This window comes from Ascidia mentula, chromosome 8 (genome assembly GCF_947561715.1).
Source record: "Ascidia mentula chromosome 8, kaAscMent1.1, whole genome shotgun sequence".
NCBI lineage: Eukaryota > Metazoa > Chordata > Ascidiacea > Phlebobranchia > Ascidiidae > Ascidia > Ascidia mentula.
Window position 1 is genome coordinate 15,945,087 of NC_138573.1, and position 19,698 is coordinate 15,964,784.

Genomic DNA, 19,698 nt, shown 5'->3' on the forward strand with positions numbered 1-19,698 from the left:
CTTCACCTGTGCGAATTTCGTTCATGTAATACTCTATTTTAAACGTTTGTGGAATCTATGCTTGTGGACGCATTGGTGTAATTACTGTAAAATCGAAAGCACTATTACTTTTGAAGTTCCTGTTCCTGCCAGGCATATTGCAATTAAAAATGTACTGATCTTTTGGCATAAACGTACTGTATTTTTACGACGTTTCGTCTGCCACTATTACTTTTGTTTCCATCTGATTATGTTTATGTCAAGAGCATAACTTCGGTACCAGAAAAGCACAAACCAATGTTTTTTGCCAATATATAATAAATTTGTTCAACTTTCAGCCGATCTCGGGAATTCTGGAGGCTTGACCCGTGGGAAGACGACACTAGGAGGCGCCGGAGGTTCGTGAGAAACCCTTACGGAAGCCAGCATCCGGAAGCGACTCTGATGACGGAGAAAATGCTGAGTAAGTTAAAATCGTTTGAAAAAAGTGGAATATATGTCGAAAACTTTTCACAAAAAAACTTGCTCTGTACCAAAATGAAACAACTTTTGGATTATACAAAAATTGGCAAAATTTGTTACTTTATGTGATAATTTATATGAAAAAACTTCCTTTCAGTGACCCTTGTTTGAAAAGAGTCTTCAAAATTGTATTGAAACAAGTAGAAAGAACACTTTTTAATGCAGTATTCAATTGTTTTGTGATAGATGCGGTTGTGGATGCTTCGGAGTCTGGAGCAATGCCGAAATCCCCATCAAACTTCAATCCCCATGGAGTGGATCAGGCACCTGCAGAAGATGAGAAAATCGCATTGGATGACATCGACATAGAAGAACTGCAAGGTACAACATCAACATATATTAAGATAGTTTTTTAAGCAGCTGAGGTCGTATTTTAGCGCCCTTCAAAAGTCAATTTTCAAGTCGTATCAATACTCTTTTTGTATGTCAATGAATTACTATATGTTTGCGAAAACTGACAAGGTTACGAACATATAGTTGGAACCTTATCTTACACTTATAAGCGGCGTTTTTTTTTCAGCAACTTATTGTTTGTTACTTTTCTAGTAATTATTAACTTGTGTGTACTTTGCGATCATCCTCTTTTCTCGTTCCAGGTCCGGTTTCCTTCAGCACCGAAGCTGAGCTCATCGCTCCCGGAGTAGCTCTGCACGGAACTTTCTCCATTACACCTGATGAATTTTACTTCGAAGTGTCGGAACATCATACATCGTTCGTCAAATCTGATCCCAAGGTACCGAGTGTACAAATAAATACCATTGAGTCGCCCTTTATAATACCTGGGCCATCATCCACTATATGTCAGTTGGCGATAATATTTGTCAAAACCCTTTATTAAGGTTTGAGACCGAACTGATATTTTAGCGTGAATGGAATTAGAAACGCGAGGCAAATTTTGTCTCGTATATAATAAAACAGCTTGCAAAAGATACTTCAAGCTTGTTTTACAAACATAAGTATATTTTTTCATACGTAAGTATATCGTACACGCCTTGTGGGATGTTAAAAAGTAATTGTGGCAGTTATTTATCGTCACGATAGAGCTGCATGGCAAAAAATATGCCAGATTCACCCATATATCAGATAAAAAACATAGAGCTCATAATTGTCACTGCCCGTGCACTTCGTGTTGAAGCTTCAACAAAATCAATTAGTGACATTTCCCTGGTTAAATGAACGTTGTTCTTTCCCATGCAACCATATGTTAACGTGTGAATTATCCACCGGTAAGTCATCATTCTGCCAATTCCACCCAGATCATCTGCAATAATTCAATCGCCTCTGACTCCTAATCCTCGCTTATAATTACATAATCCCCGTCTGTTCGCGGACAATCGATTTTCACGCTCCGATGCCTCCACTGTGGTGCTATTCTGGGGTCTTCAGAGGTCATTTAATTTCGCGCTTGTCGAACCACTCCAACTATGAGCGGCTTGATTGAAAAGCAAGTGAACGCTCTCCTAATATACGTTGCCTTATTAATTTTTTTCCAAAAGTAAATGTGCATTTTGGGTATTTTTGTGGATACGGCATACTGTAACATTCTCTAAGTCAACTGTTGCCAACATTTTGGGGAACCTAATTGTTTTAAAATCCTATTTGCAAATTATCTCGGGTCAAGCACGAAAGTCATGCAGTGACGTTGATGTAATAAACAATTAACGAACAAATCATAATATAGTTTTCACTTGTAACTTTAAATTTTACTTCCGTACAAAACTCCCGGGCGACCTAATTTCGGTCGTGACCCACGGTGGGAAAACAGGTTTTCGTGGTTGGCAAGTTATGCCATTGCTGTTTATAGTTGAATCAAATATTTTTGTTAGGTTAATACGACATATTATTTGCTTAAGTGAATACCATAAAGAAATTGCTGGTAAATTGCCTTCAGTGCTTTTATTATTGTTGTCGGGTTGTCGCTCTTCGCCAATTTTCTGGCAAATGTGACAAGGATCTCAAAACGGAGAAAGGCGACAGCACATGGCGCTTGCTTTACCAATTTTGTGACTATCTTAACAAACAGCCTCCCAAAGAAATATCCTGTGACAGCCTATTGAAGGCGGGGAATGTCGTGAAAACGACATGTCGTGAAAAAAAGAGTATTTGAATAACAGCAAATAAATAATACGGATTTTTTTAATCCTTGTTTATTCACAAAGGTCTTGGCCGCCTATGAACACTGCGGATATTAAAACGCAGAACATGAAGAACTGCGTCGTAACGCACTTCTTTCCTGTTTTTAAAGTGGTAACCTTTAGGTGTAGCCAAAAAACTTAATTCCTAAAGATGTTGTTAGCGAAAAACATTATTTCCGACAACCGTTAGAAAAATTTAAATCTTGCAAAACTGGGACATTATTGGAAAACCCTTGGTTTGAACAACTTTATTGCATGTATACGCAGAAGCGTTTCATGTTATGACATGACAAGGATCGCCCCACTACGAACGCCCTTTACTTGCGATATCTGCAAATGTCCCGATTTTGTTTGTTTCTCTTGCTTTATCAACGCACATCGGCAAACAAACTGAGTTTTTTGTGTATTTGTGAACGAGGACAAATCACAGTTACTGCGATACAAGAAAACTACGAATAAATTCGCACACACGCACATGTGACAAGATAAATAAAAATCGCACTAGTACAAATGATGATAACAGTGTCGGTAAGAAAAACTACATTAGTGAACTTTTCGGGAAGTTTTCTCATACGATTAATAATAATCCAGCTGTACGAGGTTTGCAATCGAAAGACTCGCACGTCTCCTCAAAGCTGTCTTCTATCAACGGTATTTTCAGTAGGTGGGTCCACAGAAAATTCGTATGTGTCAACCTTAGTCAGCTTGGGCAGTTGCGACTTAATGAATGACTGAATGTGGAATCAGTTGATGAAATGTAAGAGCATGATTGTGCATTTTACAACAAGGAATTTCGAGTAAAGTAACCGAAGCGAATTGATTTTAAACACAAAGCCCCGAATTCGAGTTATCGTTAACGTGATGAATCACAGCAAAGGTGAAGCTTTTCAGTTATGAAGTCAGCCAGTTTTCCACAGTTTCCATGGAAAGGTGAACGACGGGGAATTGAAATGATGATTGAATCGGTCTTCAAAGGTGATCAAAACTTTTGCTGTTAGTAATAATCTCACGGGTTAGGCACCACACTTGGCGTGCGGCGACGTCCAGCGACCCAGCACTGCAGTGGGCAAATAGATCCACATTAGGTAGGAAATAGTGTGGCAGACGTCGGCAGCGAAGACAAGAAACCAATTGAAGCAAAACTCCCTGGAAAGTAATGAGAATTTCAATGTGGGTGAATACTACGACAGGATCAAGTTTGTTGAACATATGTGATGTTGAAAAAGGGGAATTTTGCAGAAGACGGCAAACTATTTTCTTGGCGTTTACTTTTTTAATTGTCATATTAAAAATAAATATTAGGTATTTTTTGTTGCAAAAAAGGGGAAACAAATTTTGTTGTTTTAAATTGTTGTTGAATTAATTTCGTGGGATTATATGTGGTAACGGCCGAAGTATATCTGCGCTTGCGTACTTGTATACGATCTCCAACACACGGCATACTCCACTCCGCATCAAGAGGATGTTTTTCACATTCGTAGAGCAGCAAAGTCTTCATGTGATAATTGGTGATTGGAGTGCCAGGAAAATCGAGGTGTCTGCAAGATCAACATGCAAATTTCTTCCGAAAACAAAACGAACAGTGGTGAAAGGTTACGTTACCTATCTCGCAGCGTTTTGAGGATGGACAAACACTTCCGTCTGCATCCCCCGGAACTGATAAGTTTGTTTTCCGCTCCACTGAAAGACATTGCCCACGCGTCGCTCTCCGCCGTGCTATAAAATCGTTATTATGTGAAATGAAAAAATACTGGTACCTTGTTAATTGCAGATCCAGAGGTTATTACTCTGCAATACGTTTGAAGTGACAGTTATTCAAGATTTTTATGTTCATTGTCTGGGTATGTTCTACTTCAATTTTACATTTCTTAGGCACTACAACAAAACCACAAACTTCCAACCTGTGCTTTGAGTTAAGTATGAGCGAATCTTTCGATAAAAGGTTGAAACCATCATTTTTTACTTCTGCCACCTTGGCTGGGTTGGGCCAGGATAGATGGGGTTCGGGCCAGTGGGAAGCGGTCCGTGGCCAAATCCCGCTGCATTTAAACGCGGGTGTGACTTTGACCTGAACGTAAAGTTGGAACAACTGTTATTGATATTTTTTTACTTTTTGATACTGATGTACTGTATTGGTTTACGTCACTCAAGTACAGCCATTAGATACAGTAAAGTAAAGTACTGAAAAGCCACGATTCATATCGTACTCAGTACGAAATAAACGTATATGCGATAAAAGTTTCTGAACTACTATAGGATGAATCAGGCAATTTTGAAAAAGAGTAAAACGGAAAAGTGACCGAATCTTCCACTCACCAGTATAGTGTCTTTGATCTTAAGTTTGACCTCGGATGTATCGGGAACTTGTTGAACGACATCACGGTAGTGAAGTTTGTCAATCGCTTGCGATACCAGGATTTGAAACCGTGAGCGGACCTTACGGGCGGATAGGTACCTGCGGTTAAAAGCGGCTCTTGAATTTCCTGATGTTTTGTCACCTTTTATGATAATCAAGTCGAAATTCAAGTTCTTTGCAAACATCGTTCAGAATGCGCCCAAAGGATACACAACTATTTTTGTCTAAATTTCGCACCTTGCTCTTGCCAAAAGCTTATGAACTTTAAGACTTGTTTTGTGCAGCTGTAAAGCATATAATGCGAATGCCAGCAGAACTTTAGCGTGTACGGGACGAACAAATTTAAGTTATTTACCAAAGTTATTTGTGCTCAGTCACTGTGCCACAAATAATTGTGGTTTAAAATTTTACAACACCCGGCGCCAAACCATGAATGTAAAACACTCTTCAACAACTTTCGCCACGATGTAAGTCTTACCCCGAAGCGGTTATAAACTCCACCCACAGTGACATACTTCTTTTCCTTCCGTCACTGAGCTTGAGTACAGCACAACCGGGAATGGAGCCGTCGTCCACAAAATTAAACACCCCCATTTGGTTGAGAAAGAGGGTTACTTCGTATTCGTTTGGAGAGCAAACTTCCAAGCCCTCAAGTCGACCTTCCATCTCGTTAAGTGAACTGTAAATGTTAGGGGTTTAGTCAACCATTAGAAACACAAATATTCTACATTATAAAGTGGCCCACAACGGCGTACTTTCGGGATTCTAAACCAAATAAAGCGTCTTTTGTCAGAAATTTGCATATAAGCCCTTGTAAATAATTAACGCACAATGGATTTTCTGTAGACCCAAAGATTGCAAAGTTTCTGTTTATGTGAGCAGAGCTGTTGTATGGTCTTTCGAATTATTCTCCGTCTCCCACCTGATAAATCTTGGCTCCTGTAATTCCACCTCTTTAAGAATGCAGGTGACAATCTTGGCCACGTCACGCACAGTTTGCGAGATCTCGACTTTCCTGGGAAGAGTTTGCTCGCTGTAGAACTTATCCACGTGATACGCGAGAGCCGCCTGTGACGCAATCATGATTGTGACGTCAGGATTGAAATAGACGTCAATGATTGTTGAACTCCGTCCAGTTTCGTATTTCTTTTTAATTCCAAATAGTTTTTAGAAGTTAAACAATTGAAGATAAAATTTTCCAAACAACCTGCAAAGATTTAATCAGCAATAATCTTTAGCATTTTTTGATAGTTTTAGTATTTTGAAGTTAGCCCTCTGCTGCGTATGATAGATTTATTAAATTTTTTTTATGCAAACCTAAAAAAACTGCACAAGCAATTCCAATTCCTTTTAACACCGAACTACATAGAGCTAAATCCTTCATAACTATTCTTCTTGCTGTAGCAAATATTTGTCATCTTTACAAAACATAAAAACATCCAAGTCCTGCTCTTAGCACGTGCCACAAACGATGTTTTGTCCGTTCATGCATTATTCATGCATTGTTGCGTCACACACTGTAATTCCAATTGTCGAGCGTGTAGACGTCGCAAAACAAAAGGGCCTTCTTAAGTATGGGCAGCAGTTTTCTCCAGTGGATTGGCCGTTTTTCTCTTTCTAGTGGTGGCAATAGCGTGGTCGGTATTTTAATGCGTGGTTGTAAGTTGCAGCACAATACCACCCTATATACGTTATAGTACGTAGCACCAGAAATTGCAATTAATTCTGGTTTACTTCTTTTGTTTGGTGTAAGGAATGGTACAAAATCACACAGCTTTGCTTTCCAATTGAACTTAGGAACATTGTTTTATTTGAAAAAACGCCTGCCATGAAAAACGCAATAACTTTTACCATTCGACTGGTAGTTAGGTGAAATTGTCATTTATACATGGTCAACGCCTCGAATGGATAGTTTTCCCAGAACAATTGGCTCTGCAATATTCTACCCCTTATAACACCTTAATTCCTTAGCGCTACAACTTTGTACTCCATTTCCACTGCACAGACTCGCACCATCTATACTGAAGTCAGAACAATACCTTTCTTTCTTCGGTTTTGAACAAAATCCCTTTATAAGCAATATAGTAACAATCAACACATTCTATACCTCTCAATCGCACAGTATGACGTTACAGTAGCTACTGTTTCGTCAAAGGGGGAAGATGAAAGTGCGGCGCCGACGTCACAACGGCGATTGTTTTTTACTCTGCGTGAAAGACACAAGACAGGCCTTAGATTTTCGGACGTCCTTTGAACTGTTTCTAATTTGATTTTTTGATTTTTGTTGCTGGAGAGATTTTTCTCTGATATTTAGAATTCCCCCCCGAGGTTTAAGCAGTACAAAAACGTGTTAAATAAAAAACTACAAAGCACAACAAGGAGGGATTTCAAAATGGTCAAAAAGTGTTTTTTGTGTGACAAATAATTTCCAACAAATTCAACTTCAACCGTGGTTTTCGTGACTGCCCATGCGCTGAACAGATTCCATTTAGTGAGAATTTCGATCGATTTTCGTAAAAAGCGTCCCTTAAAATAATATTTAAGAGTCGGGGGGCGAAGTGGTCGCATTCTCATGCAAATTTAATGCCGTTGCCATGAATAATGCAAGAAAGCTGGTGCCTTGTTATCCAACTGATTTAAGCTACACCCTTGGCATGGAAAAGAGAACACGCAAAAAGTCGGACGACGGTTAATTTAAGAAGAAATAATTACACACAAGGTGTATTCTTGGTGATGTTTTGCCGCTTGCGACATTCTTCTGATCATTTTTTGCAAAGGAGTAAAATTAAACCATTAAGTTTTCAAAGTAAATTTTCAAAGCTCGTCGATTATACGTCCAGTAATATAAAAACCGCTCAGTAGAAAACAGCGGCGCCATTTTCGCATAATACAAATTTGCTCACCGAAGTAAATTCAACCAGGTTTTCATGTTCGTGGAAATATGATAAGCTTGTGGAAAGACGCAAAATTATTGATTCCCGCGCCGAGAATAAGCATATGGTTATCGTGACGTGGCTAATCCGTTTGTGATGTCACAGACTTTGATTGATGACGTGCACTGTTCGTTAACGTATGACGAATTGGATTTGTAAATGCAAATTGTTGTTTCCTTGTGTCAGAATATTCGTTAATGCATGATTTTACTTCTTAGAAAAAAGTACCACAGTTTTAAATGAAATAGATTAACTGGCAAATTTAATTAACAAAAACATTGAAATGAAAAATGATAAACACACCGATCAAACGTTAGCCCAAACCTTATAAGAGCCTGCGTATAATTATTATTTTTTGTCAAGTAATCGTGTCAACAACATGGTGGTTTTGGGTTGAAATAAACAAAAATTTATGACACCAACATTTGCGAAAAGAAACCCAGTATATTTTCGTCCATCCAAATATTGTTTTATATATTCACAGGTGCTCACTTACACAGATGGAATCCACGGCAAGTGGACTTTCCAAGAAGTTCGCGCCATATTCTCACGTCGATTCCTGCTGCAGAACACAGCAATTGAAGTATTTCTCGCCAATCGAAGTGAGTTTAGAAATAGTTTGTTCGATTCTACAAAATTATAGCTACTTAAAACAATCCAACTTATACTTTGCGAAATCTTGTGTTATTTATCACAAATATTTATTAAATCAATCTTTCTGAATAAGTGCCGACATTGTAGAAAAGAGCATTTACGTGACGAAATAGTTGTGATAAGGTTTATATTCCGTAATTCGAACTCTTTAATGCACTGATGCACTGAAAATTGCTTTCTTTAAGTTGTACTCCGAGTGAAAAGGGGTATTAATTAACTGCACGGCTAGATACGTTGTGAGCTTGTTCAAATAATATTCTTACTCGCAGCTTGTGTCATGTTCAACTTCGGCGACAACGACACAGTGAAAAAGGTGATCGGACATTTGCCCAGAGTTGGAATAGGGACCGGTTACGGGCTGCCACAATCGAGGTGAAATTTCGTGTTCCAATACCAGAACTTAATGAAAATGCGGCTCTTTTATACCTGATATTGTCGTACAAACAGGCGTATATCGATGGCCGGCCCTCGCTTGCTGCTTAAATCTTCAAACATGACTGAACGCTGGCAACGAAGGGAGATTTCGAACTTCGAATATCTTATGTTCCTTAACACGATTGCTGGTGAGGGCATCGGTTTTTTTATCCCTTTATTATTGCCTGTGTGCACTATACATTGTAATGCCCACTTATATCTTAATCCTATTATTACTCGCTATCTCGCTACCAGTTCTTGAAATGTATTTATGACACAAAGTTACTGAATTAAGTGATATACTTGTATTACAAAGTATCGGCAAATGTCAGAATCATCAAAATCTGCGGCAGAAGGCGATATCACGTGACAAATGAAATCAATGCGCTGATTTTACGTTTAGGATATTTCCGCATGAGGGAATTGGGCCCTGCATCATTGTGTTCGTTATGGCATCAGGCTTTCGAAGCAATACCTGAAAAAGTTTACGTCCATAATACCCTGCATGACTCGTGTTATCGTTTAATTTTATGTTTTAGGTCGAACTTTCAATGATCTTAATCAATACCCCGTGTTTCCTTGGGTCATTTCAAATTACGAGGCGAACCAACTGGATCTCTCGTTGCCTAGCAACTACAGGGACTTGTCTAAGGTACAGTATACTTTATAACATAACAAAGTGCAAAAAAATAATCGAGCTAATTTTTACCTTACTTTATAAGGCGAATATTTCTGCATTATATGTAAATGTGTGTGTTTAACTTATATACTTAAAATCTACTAACACTGCCTTGTAATTCAGTCCTATACCCAACCGCGCCTGTAGCTTTTTCAAAATTAAGCCGCCAAAATTGTGGGCGGCTAGTGTACTGACACGTGATTCATTCCCAGCCAATTGGAGCGTTGAACCCGAAGCGGGCTGCGTATTTCCACAACCGCTTCGAGAGTTGGGACGATCCCCAGATTCCCAAGTTTCATTATGGAACTCATTATTCCAACTCAGCCTTCACCCTCGGTTGGCTTGTCAGAGTGGTATGCGTCCTATTTCTTTAAATCATCTTTTACGTGCGTTTAAATTTGGCGTGGACATATTGTGTTGTATGACGTCACACCGACAATTTCCCGTTCTTTTAAAATTTGCCTGGAAAATTAGTTTTTTTTGGTAAATCGCCGGAATTAAATGTTTTACAAAAAAAGTACGTTGATTTGCATTGTCATGTGTTTGAAATGGTCGCTAACCGATATGTTTTCTATCTGTGCAAAGGCATTTTGTTCAAGAAATTCATTTAAACAGAATATTTTCCGCAGGAACCTTTCACTACGATGTTCCTTAATCTGCAAGGCGGAAAGTTCGATCACGCTGACCGGACGTTCCACTCAATTCTACAGTCGTGGAAAAATTGCCAGAGAGACTCTCACGACGTGAAGGTATAAGAGCTAGCTTGTCATGTGCCCCTGGTGCTGATTAACTCTTTTAAGTATGGTTGGAAATTTTGTCATTATCAAGTAAATTCTTTTCTTGCATTGTGGTTTATCTGCAGTTTAATGTGAAATACGTAAGCGTTTAGCTATGTGCAAATTAGATAATATAATAAGCAATGTGGAGCCAATAATATGAATTGTGTATAAGCTGCAGACAGATGGCCACTGTTTCGACCTAAAAGGTCTCATCAGTGCAGCTGGTCACCACAAAGTGGAAGTCTTTGCTTGGCCGTTTGGTCAGCAAAGTCGTCTGATAGTCACACCAGCTGCACTGATGAGAACTTTTAGGTCGAAACAGTGGATAATATAAGTTTGATGAAATTGTTTCAACGAATAATTGAATTAAATCCTCTGTCTCTTACACATGTTATTGTTACGTCACAAACTAGGAATTGATACCGGAGTTCTTCTACTTGCCGGAAATGTTCGTTAACAGCAACGATTACTTGTTGGGTCAAACCAGCGAAGCGAGTAAAGTTCATGACGTCATTCTTCCGCCGTGGGCGAAATCGGCCGATGACTTTGTTCGTATGAACAGAATGGTAAGTTAAGCTAAGTTGACATGTGGTGAGCCACAACCCGTAGGTTGTACAAGTTTAGGTTTTGCCTCTGACATTTACTTTCAATCCGTGTGGTTTCGATGTACGTCTGCGGTCTGTAAGGTGCTTGTGTTCTGGAACAATACCTGGAAAATATTGTAAGCGTAACCTGTGATTCGCATAAATGTTACGACATTATTCCAGTTTGAATGTACACCTGCTTAAGTGTATTTCTCGTCAGCTATTGTCCATATATGAAATTTTTGTCTTCAATTCTTTTTTCCGTGTCATCAGGCACTGGAGTCTGAAATCGTCTCCTGTCAACTTCACCAATGGATCGACCTGATCTTTGGCTTCAAACAGAGAGGACCGGAGGCCGTTAGGGCAACAAATGTGTTCTACTATCTAACATACGAAGGCGCAATCGACCTCCAACAGATTCATGTAAAAAAAAAATTATAAATCTGTTTTGTTCCTTTAATTTACGTTTTTACATTCTTTTGCAGGATCAAGTTGAGAAAATCGGACTTACAGACCAAATTCGCAACTTCGGACAAACTCCAAGCCAGCTCCTAACCAATCCGCACTTGCCACGTAGTTCAGCTATGCATGTGGTAAGTACTCATCCATTCACACAATGGTTGGGTAACAATACCCAATGCGTGCGATTTTCATGCCGATACCATTGAGGAACAAAATATTTTGGTAAAATTTTCGGATACTTCACGCTGGAAAAGTAGCCTTTACTCAAATAAACAGAAGACAAAGGCGTAATTTTTACACTGTTATATCTCTACCTTCAGACCCCAATGATGTTCAAAGACCGACAGCACCACGACGTGGACATGGTCCTCAAGTTCCAATCCAACTCCCCTGTAGTTCACGTCGCAGCCAACACCCATCCAAGTCTCCAGTGCCCGGCTGTCATCACTTGCACCAAAAACTTGCAATTTCTCCTCAACAAATGGAACAAAGTAAGTTTGCAGATGTGTTTAGCAGGGACCGCCCTGCAGTGACGATTTTGGGGCGAAATTTGTTGCAACTTTAAAGTTTTTTGTTGTTTAATGCGATCCCGACTAATTTCCCTTTAAATGTGGTTTAGGGACAAAGTAATCTTTAGTTTAATCGCGGGTGGTGGAGCTGTGAACTGTGAGGAACGCTCTTTACCATATATTTTTGTTTCTTCAACTAACTTTATTCGAACTACCCACTTATTGTCCCATACTACAACATTGAACTTCAGTATTTATACTGCAACCAACAAATAGGCTGTTATTGATTATCCAACAAATTTTGTGTTCTAATATCCTCCACAACTGTAACTCTAATCCGTTTGTGTGACAACTGAAAATTATCAACTTCTATTCTTAGATGCCCGAAGCGAAGAACTCAAGTGCGCCATCTAGCGCCGATGCAGACAAGCAACCTGTTGCTCCAATAGAACCAGATCCAACCACTTGTAAGTTGTTGATTGCGATTGACGTCTTTGAACGAACCTTAATATTGTAGATTCGTTGATCCAACTATAAAGACCTAATAGTTTACTAAGGGTCAAGCATTACCATTCGAAAGGATTTTTTCAAATTGAGTTCAAAAAACCACAGGTTTTTATGTTGCGCAACTTCGCGACTGTCTCAAAAATACACTTTGCTTTTTAAGTTTGGAAGTTTTTGAAGAGCAAAACCGTATTTGCATGGATTTTCGTATGTGTGGCTGTTATGTTAAACTATGATTGATTTAGCTTATTTTCACAGCGATCGGAGGAGGCGTAAACAGACGCCAGATTGCTGAAACCCTGGATCAGAGTGTGACAATTTCAACTTCAAGTTTTGTGGTGACGGCAGACAACAGATATCTGGTGTCTTGTGGTTACTGGGACAGAAGCTTCAGAATTAACTCGATCGATTCAGGTTTGCAGAATAATGTTCGGCATTGCATTTTTCGAGCTTTCTGCACTTCAATAGATAATTTAAAAACCAAACCTGTCACAAAAGTGCGTATTTTTTACGTAATATCTCTCTTTATAATACCTTGTTGCTGGAAGGTAATACACATTTTATTGTCTGTTTTCCTTTTTTAAACCATCTTCATTTATTCTGATTCAATTCCCTATTTTTTTCTAATTTGACTTCCATATTATATTGTCACAATCATTTCACCAAGAATTAGACTACAAAAAATCCTTTTGTGACGTCACACAGGGAAGTTGAGTCAAGTGGTGTTCGGTCACTGGGACGTGGTCACGTGCTTGTCGAGGTCGGAAACTTACATAGGAGGTGATTGTTACTTCGTCACTGGATCAAGGGATGCCACCGTTATGTTGTGGTATTGGAGCGGCCGCAGGAGTCTCATAATAGGGGATTCCTCCAGCGCAGGTACTGAAAACGACTACTTGAATAAACGAACAAAAATTAAATTTCATATTAAAATCCGCATGTGCAATTTACATCATATCCTGGAAAAATCTTGGAATATCGTGATAAGACCTATAGGTTCCCTAAGGGGTGCCATTTGTAACCTTCAGGGGTGCGCAAACTTTTCTTTCATTCACCAAGTTTCCACCACATGTTTCAATGGTAATGTATAAAGCACACAGTTGTTTTATCATATTAAACCCCATTCAGATAGAGCGGGCATTTGTTGCGTTCGTGTGCCAAGATATCTTTAAAAATTCCGCAGGGGTACAGTAGGCCAAGAAAAGGTTGGGAACCACTGCCTCAATCCCTGTTGTGCCTCACTAAACTTAACAATGTTAATTTGCAATCCTTATTAGATGCGGATGAAATCAAACCCAAGCGATATTTCCCCATATATATTTTTTTATGCAGACGAGAATCCAACGGCGAGGGCAGTGCTGACCGGACATGACGCGGAGATCACATGCGTGGCAGTATGTGCAGAGTTGGGTCTTATCGCGAGTGGATCTGTTGATGGTCCGTTGCTGCTACACACAATAACAGGAGACCTGCTGCGTACACTGGAACCCTGTCTTACGCCCGACAATAGGTAGGTGGTTTAAACGGTAAAATAAAGCAGTGATCCAGTCTTAAACATTACACAATAGCGCCAAAATGTGGCTGATTCAGCTAGGCTACAACACATGCCGGGGCTGCGAAGCCTGTAAACCTAATGATCTCGACACGATAACTGTGATCGCCAAGTAAGGACCAGCGCAGTGGGTCGGTCATGCCATTGCATGAAACATTACTAGCGCCATCTTATTTATCTTTTTATGGTGACATAGGTATCAGAATATCGAAAAATTATATCCCTAACAGCTTTAAACTCAGTGCGCATTGCAATAGAAAACCCCAAACTAGTCTCGCTAGATAAAACAAGGCCTCCTAATTGCTTTGGTCTTGGGATTTCTTTAAGAGAGGCTGTTAAAAATACTCGGTTTAGTTGCATGATTCGCAGTAAAGCCAACCAAAGTTTTTTCAGAGAGCCGATATTTCGTCGACCCGAACTCCTTCTTTTCACTGGCGAGGGAATGATCGTTGCCACTTACAATGACGGCCTCATGTGTAATTTCACAATGAACGGGCGGAGTCTTACGAGCAGAATTATCGACGACCACGTCAAGGTTGGCCAAACTGAACTTAGAATTTCACTTTTTCAATATTGTTGTTTGTCTCAATAAAACAAGATAGCCTATATTAGACCAACTGTAGATTGCAAAGATTTTTTGCCAAAACTTTCAGAATGTGTTGATTATATGTTTAAGACCAAAACGTTTTCTCAATCGTTAATTAATAAATAGACCAGTTCATAAACTGTTGTGTAAACACTGCATGGGCCGTTGAACTTCCTGCTAATTTTTAATTATTTCTGGCCGGTGGTTGAGAAGGTTTGCCTTCCCTGGTTAAAAGTGTTTCAAAACCTGCAGAATTTTGAATATTATTCATGTTTGAGAAAGATTTTTTTGTCGTTGCTAGGCGATCGCAAGCAGCAGCAACAGCCAGTATCTGATCACTGGAGGCGACAAAGGGCTGCTTCAAGTTTGGCGTGCTTGGGATTTAAATCATCTCTACAGCTTCCCTCTGTGTGATGCCGGTATTCGTTCCGTTGCTCTCTCACATGACCAAAAGTAAGTATGAGACTGAGTATTGAGATTTTTTTTGCTTCCAATTTACATTGGGAAATTTATTTGCGTTGGAAACATAAAGTGTGAACAGTTTGTTGCTAACGCTGCCAGGCATACTATTTGTGATTAAAAGCTCTTCTGGCAAAAGAAAAACTTGTTTGTTCGACGTTTCGGTTGTTATACAACAAACCTTCATCAGGATAATGAAGTAAAAACGCCCACACGGTGATAAATATTCACGCGCGCATAAAGCAAAAACAGGCAAAAAAAGGCAAAAAAGGCGAAAGAAACAACACAAGCTAGGAAGGGGGGAGGGGGGGGGCACCAATAATAGAAAATGCGCGCCAACCGGGCGAAACCGAGGTCTAAAGCATAGCGCCTCGAGGTGCGCAAGACCATCACGTTCAACCAGGGGACATGTCGTGCAGACCGTTTATCAAATTGCGATAAACGGGTGGAAAGAAGGTTTCCCTCTTATCATTAAGTGCGAACCCATGTGCGTTTATATGAACAGACTCGATAAACATCCTCTTGTACCTGTCCTTTTCCCGGTCCAAAATTATTGTGTTCTCAAAATTAACCGTGTGTCCTGTTGCTGCAACATGTTGCGACAATGCCGTCCCTGTCACCTTATTGGGCTTGCCAACATCCCGTTGATGTTCCTTTAGACGTGTTCGTAGGGCGCGACCCGTCTCACCAATGTACACCTTCTCACACCCTCCACATGGAATGCGGTATATTACCCCTCTAGCATCTAGCGTACCACCAGCGCGATCTTTAGGATGCGATACCAAGGAGCGTAGTGTAACCGCAGGACGCTCGTACACCAGGATGGAAAAGTCCTCCAGCAGTCTCTTTAAGGTCTCTGAGACGGGTCGCGCCCTACGAACACGTCTAAAGGAACATCAACGGGATGTTGGCAAGCCCAATAAGGTGGCAGGGACGGCATTGTCGCAACATGTTGCAGCAACAGGACACACGGTTAATTTTGAGAACACAATAATTCTGGACCGGGAAAAGGACAGGTACAAGAGGATGTTTATCGAGTCTGTTCATATAAACGCACATGGGTTCGCACTTAATGATAAGAGGGAAACCTTCTTTCCACCCGTTTATCGCAATTTGATAAACGGTCTGCACGACATGCCCCCTGGTTGAACGTGATGGTCTTGCGCACCTCGAGGCGCTATGCTTTAGACCTCGGTTTCGTCCTGTTGACGCGCATTTTCTATTATTGGTGTTCCCCCCCCCTCCCCTCTTCCTAGCTTGTGTTGTTTCTTTCGCCTTTTTTGGCTTTTTTTGCTTTATGCGCGCGTGAATATTTATCACCGTGTGGGCATTTTTACTTCATTATCCTGATGAAGGTTTGTTGTATGACAACCGAAACGTCGAACAAACAAGTTTTTCTTTTGCCAGAAGAGCTTTTAATCACAAATAAAGTGTGAACCTTTTGAATTTTTTTTACCATCGAATTGCTTCTCAGTTGTTCTTTGTCGTGGCGAACGAATCCGTTTTTTTCTTTCCAGGACAATATATACCAATCACGCTTGAAAATGTAGTAGAAATTAGGAGTAATTTATCGTTGTGCCGAAATATAAATGATTGCCTACCAACAAACAGCATCTCTGAACGTTGATTTCGTTTTAAGTGTCTGTACGTTTTCCATTGATCAGTTTACTGGAAGTTTTATTTGCGCAGAACTATCGTTACCGGAATGATGTCTGGAAGTATCGTCGCATTCCACGTCAACTTCAACAAATGGCATTACGAATACCAAGACAAGTTCTAATCGTCCGCGTTCCTTATAATTTTCCGATTTTGAATCGGCCTGCCTGTGGGGACGTACCCTGTGGGAAAGTCCCTGTAATTTGCTTCGGTGCACAAACTTTTTGCGGTACTAATCAGTTTGGTAGCAAAAAAACATCCCATGCCATTCCATATTTGCTGCTAAACGTTGATGAATTTTCCCATTGCAATAATGCTGTGTATATAATTTTAGTCGTGCTACAATGATCTGACAGATATATGATATACAAAAATATTGTTTGTGTATATTGGATTATATTGTTTTGTGAACTGCAGCACTTGGGCTTCTGTCGTCATTGTATCCCCATGTGTATTGGGTGTCATTGTGTAACAGAAATTGAACCTATTGCGCATAATAAACAAATGACATTTACCATGCTCACTTTTGTGTTAGACGTCCTGGTCATTTTTAGGCCGATCTCAAGGGTGTGAGTTGGATATCAAAACAACCAATTTACTTACAATTCTCAGAATAAACTGTTCAGCACTATGGCCCAGTCTTTTTGCTCTCAAAACACCCATGTTTTTGCTGCAGTTACACACAATTTTGAAGGCACTAAATAGTGTATACAGAGCTGCCATCCACTAAATATGCAAAATCAAAGCCAAATTTACTTATTTCTTTACACAAAATCTGGGGTGCAACGTATTCAAGTCTAGGTGCTTTTTACTGGAGGTGGTGACCCACACAAAATACTGCTAAGTTTTTGATAAATAATCAGTCAAGCATGGTTTCAAACACTTAACATTGTCAGCAGCAAAAACAGTTGCACATATTTTGTGTTCAGCAACATGGCACAACAGAATGACCATAATGCTTAAAACAAGTTCAAAATAACAGAATTACTGACACAAGCTAAACAGCTGAAAACATGAAAAATTCTGATCAATGCAATATTTTAACAAATCATGGAACTGTGCATTATGAAAATAATATTACATTTAAATGCAATCTTCAACGTCACTCATGCAATTAACATCATAAATTAGTTTGACATTTAAATTATTATCTGTCACATAGTTATGCAATTGAATAAAATGTGAACAGTGAATATCTTGACATTCCATGAAAGTGATTTTAGAAAGATTCCCTTCGCGCAAAACCAGATCCCATAATGTTTCAGAACTTACACATTTAGAATCACTAACATCGAGATGCTCCAACGATTCTAGATGCCCATGTTCCAATGCTTCCTGTAGGAGTTGGTTAATACCTGGGTGTGGCATTGCATTAATTCTGGCCTCAATTAGGGTCTTACGCGACCCAGCAAATATCTGTTTCAACACAGAGATATCAGAACTGCAGACATTGTTATTCCCAAAGCCAAAGTGCAAAGACATTATTTCAAGTTTGGACCACGGAGAATGATTCAGGACACGATTAGCTTGAAATGCCTCAAAAGAATCTCGCACATTAACAACAGTTTCATCAACACAATGCATGCTCAATTGCATGGTTACTAAATTGGGACACTCTTTTCCAATATATTCAATGTAAGAAAAAGGTGCATTCCAGTCAACATTTAGAGACATGAGGCAACTACCCCGCACACTGATAATATCAAACATTTCAATATCCATTGGGTGTGACATATACTGCATAGAAAGGTGTTTAAACTGGGGAAGGCATGCCATCACTTTTGAAAAGTCCACTGAACCCTTCAAATCCGTCATGGGTATTGGAAATTCATAGACAAGTCCAGTCAATGCAAACATGTGAGTGTAGTTGGTCTCTTCACAAATCTGAATGACTGCTTTCCAAAGTTCTGCATGTCCTAAAGTTGTTATTTTTGGGCACCAATCAGATAATATATTTTTCAGTAATTGACCTTCATCTTCACCAGGGGAGTTAAACCATGTCATGTGCAACACCTTTAAAGTTTCAGAAACATCAGTATATTGTTGTTCTTCTGTGCTTTCGTCTGTTCTAAAAAGCTTTCTTACTTTACTTGCTGCCAATCCATTGGTATGTGAAATATTTAACACAAGGAGCTTTTTACAATACAGACCAATGGACTCCATGACTTTACCATCCATTTTTGTATGACTTATATCCAAGTTGGTGAGGCTGGCTCCAAATTTTTTTACCAGCTCCACAATTTTTCTGCTTGAAATACGATTACAGGAATCCAAGTTTACAGAATTTAAATGGTCACATCTCTCTATTGTGATATCAATAAGCTCATTCGTGACGTGTTTAGGTGCCATAGAAAGGTCTAGTTCAACGAGAAATGGGGTGATAAGCAAATGGAGATGAAGCTTTTTTAGCTTTCTTCTCGCGTGCATTGCCTGTAAGATCTTTTTCAGACATATGGTGTCCAAGTAATGAAACGGCCCAATAACAAATTTTAACTTGTGATTTGCGAACTTTTCCCGAAAATCGGCACACCACAAATTGTCCATGTTGTCCGCAATACTGGCAACACAAAGGTCGCCAAGTTTTTCTGTGTACTTGTGCAATGGCATTGTCACCTTTGCTGCCAATATATGACTAGTAGCACCTCAGAAAACAATAACAAACCATGTAAACCTATTCACGTTGCCCGCACTATAAGTTTTCACATCATTAGGTTTTACCTCATCCGTTATTGCCGTAATTAAAAACGCATTTGCTAAAGTAACTTAAAAGTATCCATTACAGTTTTAAATTTTAGTTACATTTTCATGAATTTTTGTCAAACTGACAATAATAAACACCATATACAAAAAAATTTCTTTTATTAGAATTCGAAAAAAAGATGTTTCTGCTAAATTTAAAAGGCGTGGGGTAATTTGGTGACAATTGTTAAATAAA

At 39.4% G+C, this 19,698-nt stretch overlaps 3 protein-coding genes across 3 annotated transcripts in view; 1 reads left to right on the top strand and 2 right to left on the bottom strand.

Moving 5' to 3' along the window:
• LOC145910733 (lipopolysaccharide-responsive and beige-like anchor protein) overlaps window positions 1-17,274 on the top strand; it is a 42,063-nt gene extending 24,789 nt beyond the window's left edge. The window contains exons 35-54 of the mRNA XM_082997933.1: window positions 318-442; window positions 688-822; window positions 1,098-1,234; window positions 8,410-8,527; window positions 8,849-8,951; window positions 9,027-9,142; window positions 9,533-9,645; window positions 9,885-10,025; window positions 10,302-10,421; window positions 10,865-11,017; window positions 11,309-11,458; window positions 11,521-11,628; window positions 11,818-11,988; window positions 12,386-12,473; window positions 12,769-12,924; window positions 13,216-13,389; window positions 13,843-14,020; window positions 14,456-14,597; window positions 14,950-15,101; window positions 16,797-17,274. Of these exons, the coding sequence (XP_082854059.1) occupies window positions 318-442; window positions 688-822; window positions 1,098-1,234; window positions 8,410-8,527; window positions 8,849-8,951; window positions 9,027-9,142; window positions 9,533-9,645; window positions 9,885-10,025; window positions 10,302-10,421; window positions 10,865-11,017; window positions 11,309-11,458; window positions 11,521-11,628; window positions 11,818-11,988; window positions 12,386-12,473; window positions 12,769-12,924; window positions 13,216-13,389; window positions 13,843-14,020; window positions 14,456-14,597; window positions 14,950-15,101; window positions 16,797-16,887 (2,671 nt within the window). The 3' untranslated portion in view covers window positions 16,888-17,274. The remainder of the gene's footprint in view (window positions 1-317; window positions 443-687; window positions 823-1,097; window positions 1,235-8,409; window positions 8,528-8,848; window positions 8,952-9,026; window positions 9,143-9,532; window positions 9,646-9,884; window positions 10,026-10,301; window positions 10,422-10,864; window positions 11,018-11,308; window positions 11,459-11,520; window positions 11,629-11,817; window positions 11,989-12,385; window positions 12,474-12,768; window positions 12,925-13,215; window positions 13,390-13,842; window positions 14,021-14,455; window positions 14,598-14,949; window positions 15,102-16,796) is intronic.
• On the bottom strand, window positions 3,606-6,075 carry LOC145911132 (putative nucleotidyltransferase MAB21L1). The gene is made up of 7 exons (XM_082998383.1): window positions 5,915-6,075; window positions 5,471-5,671; window positions 4,953-5,091; window positions 4,538-4,704; window positions 4,239-4,352; window positions 4,051-4,174; window positions 3,606-3,782 (listed from the first exon to the last, which is right to left on the bottom strand). Exons 1-7 carry the CDS (start codon window positions 6,073-6,075, stop codon window positions 3,606-3,608), a joined length of 1,083 nt encoding a protein of 360 aa, XP_082854509.1.
• A 388-nt stretch (window positions 17,275-17,662) lies between the features above and the next one.
• LOC145911572 (uncharacterized) lies at window positions 17,663-19,423 on the bottom strand. Its single transcript, XM_082998963.1, has one exon. It carries the CDS (start codon window positions 19,368-19,370, stop codon window positions 17,847-17,849), a length of 1,524 nt encoding a protein of 507 aa, XP_082855089.1. The 5' UTR covers window positions 19,371-19,423; the 3' UTR covers window positions 17,663-17,846.
• Window positions 19,424-19,698: the final 275 nt, after the last annotated feature.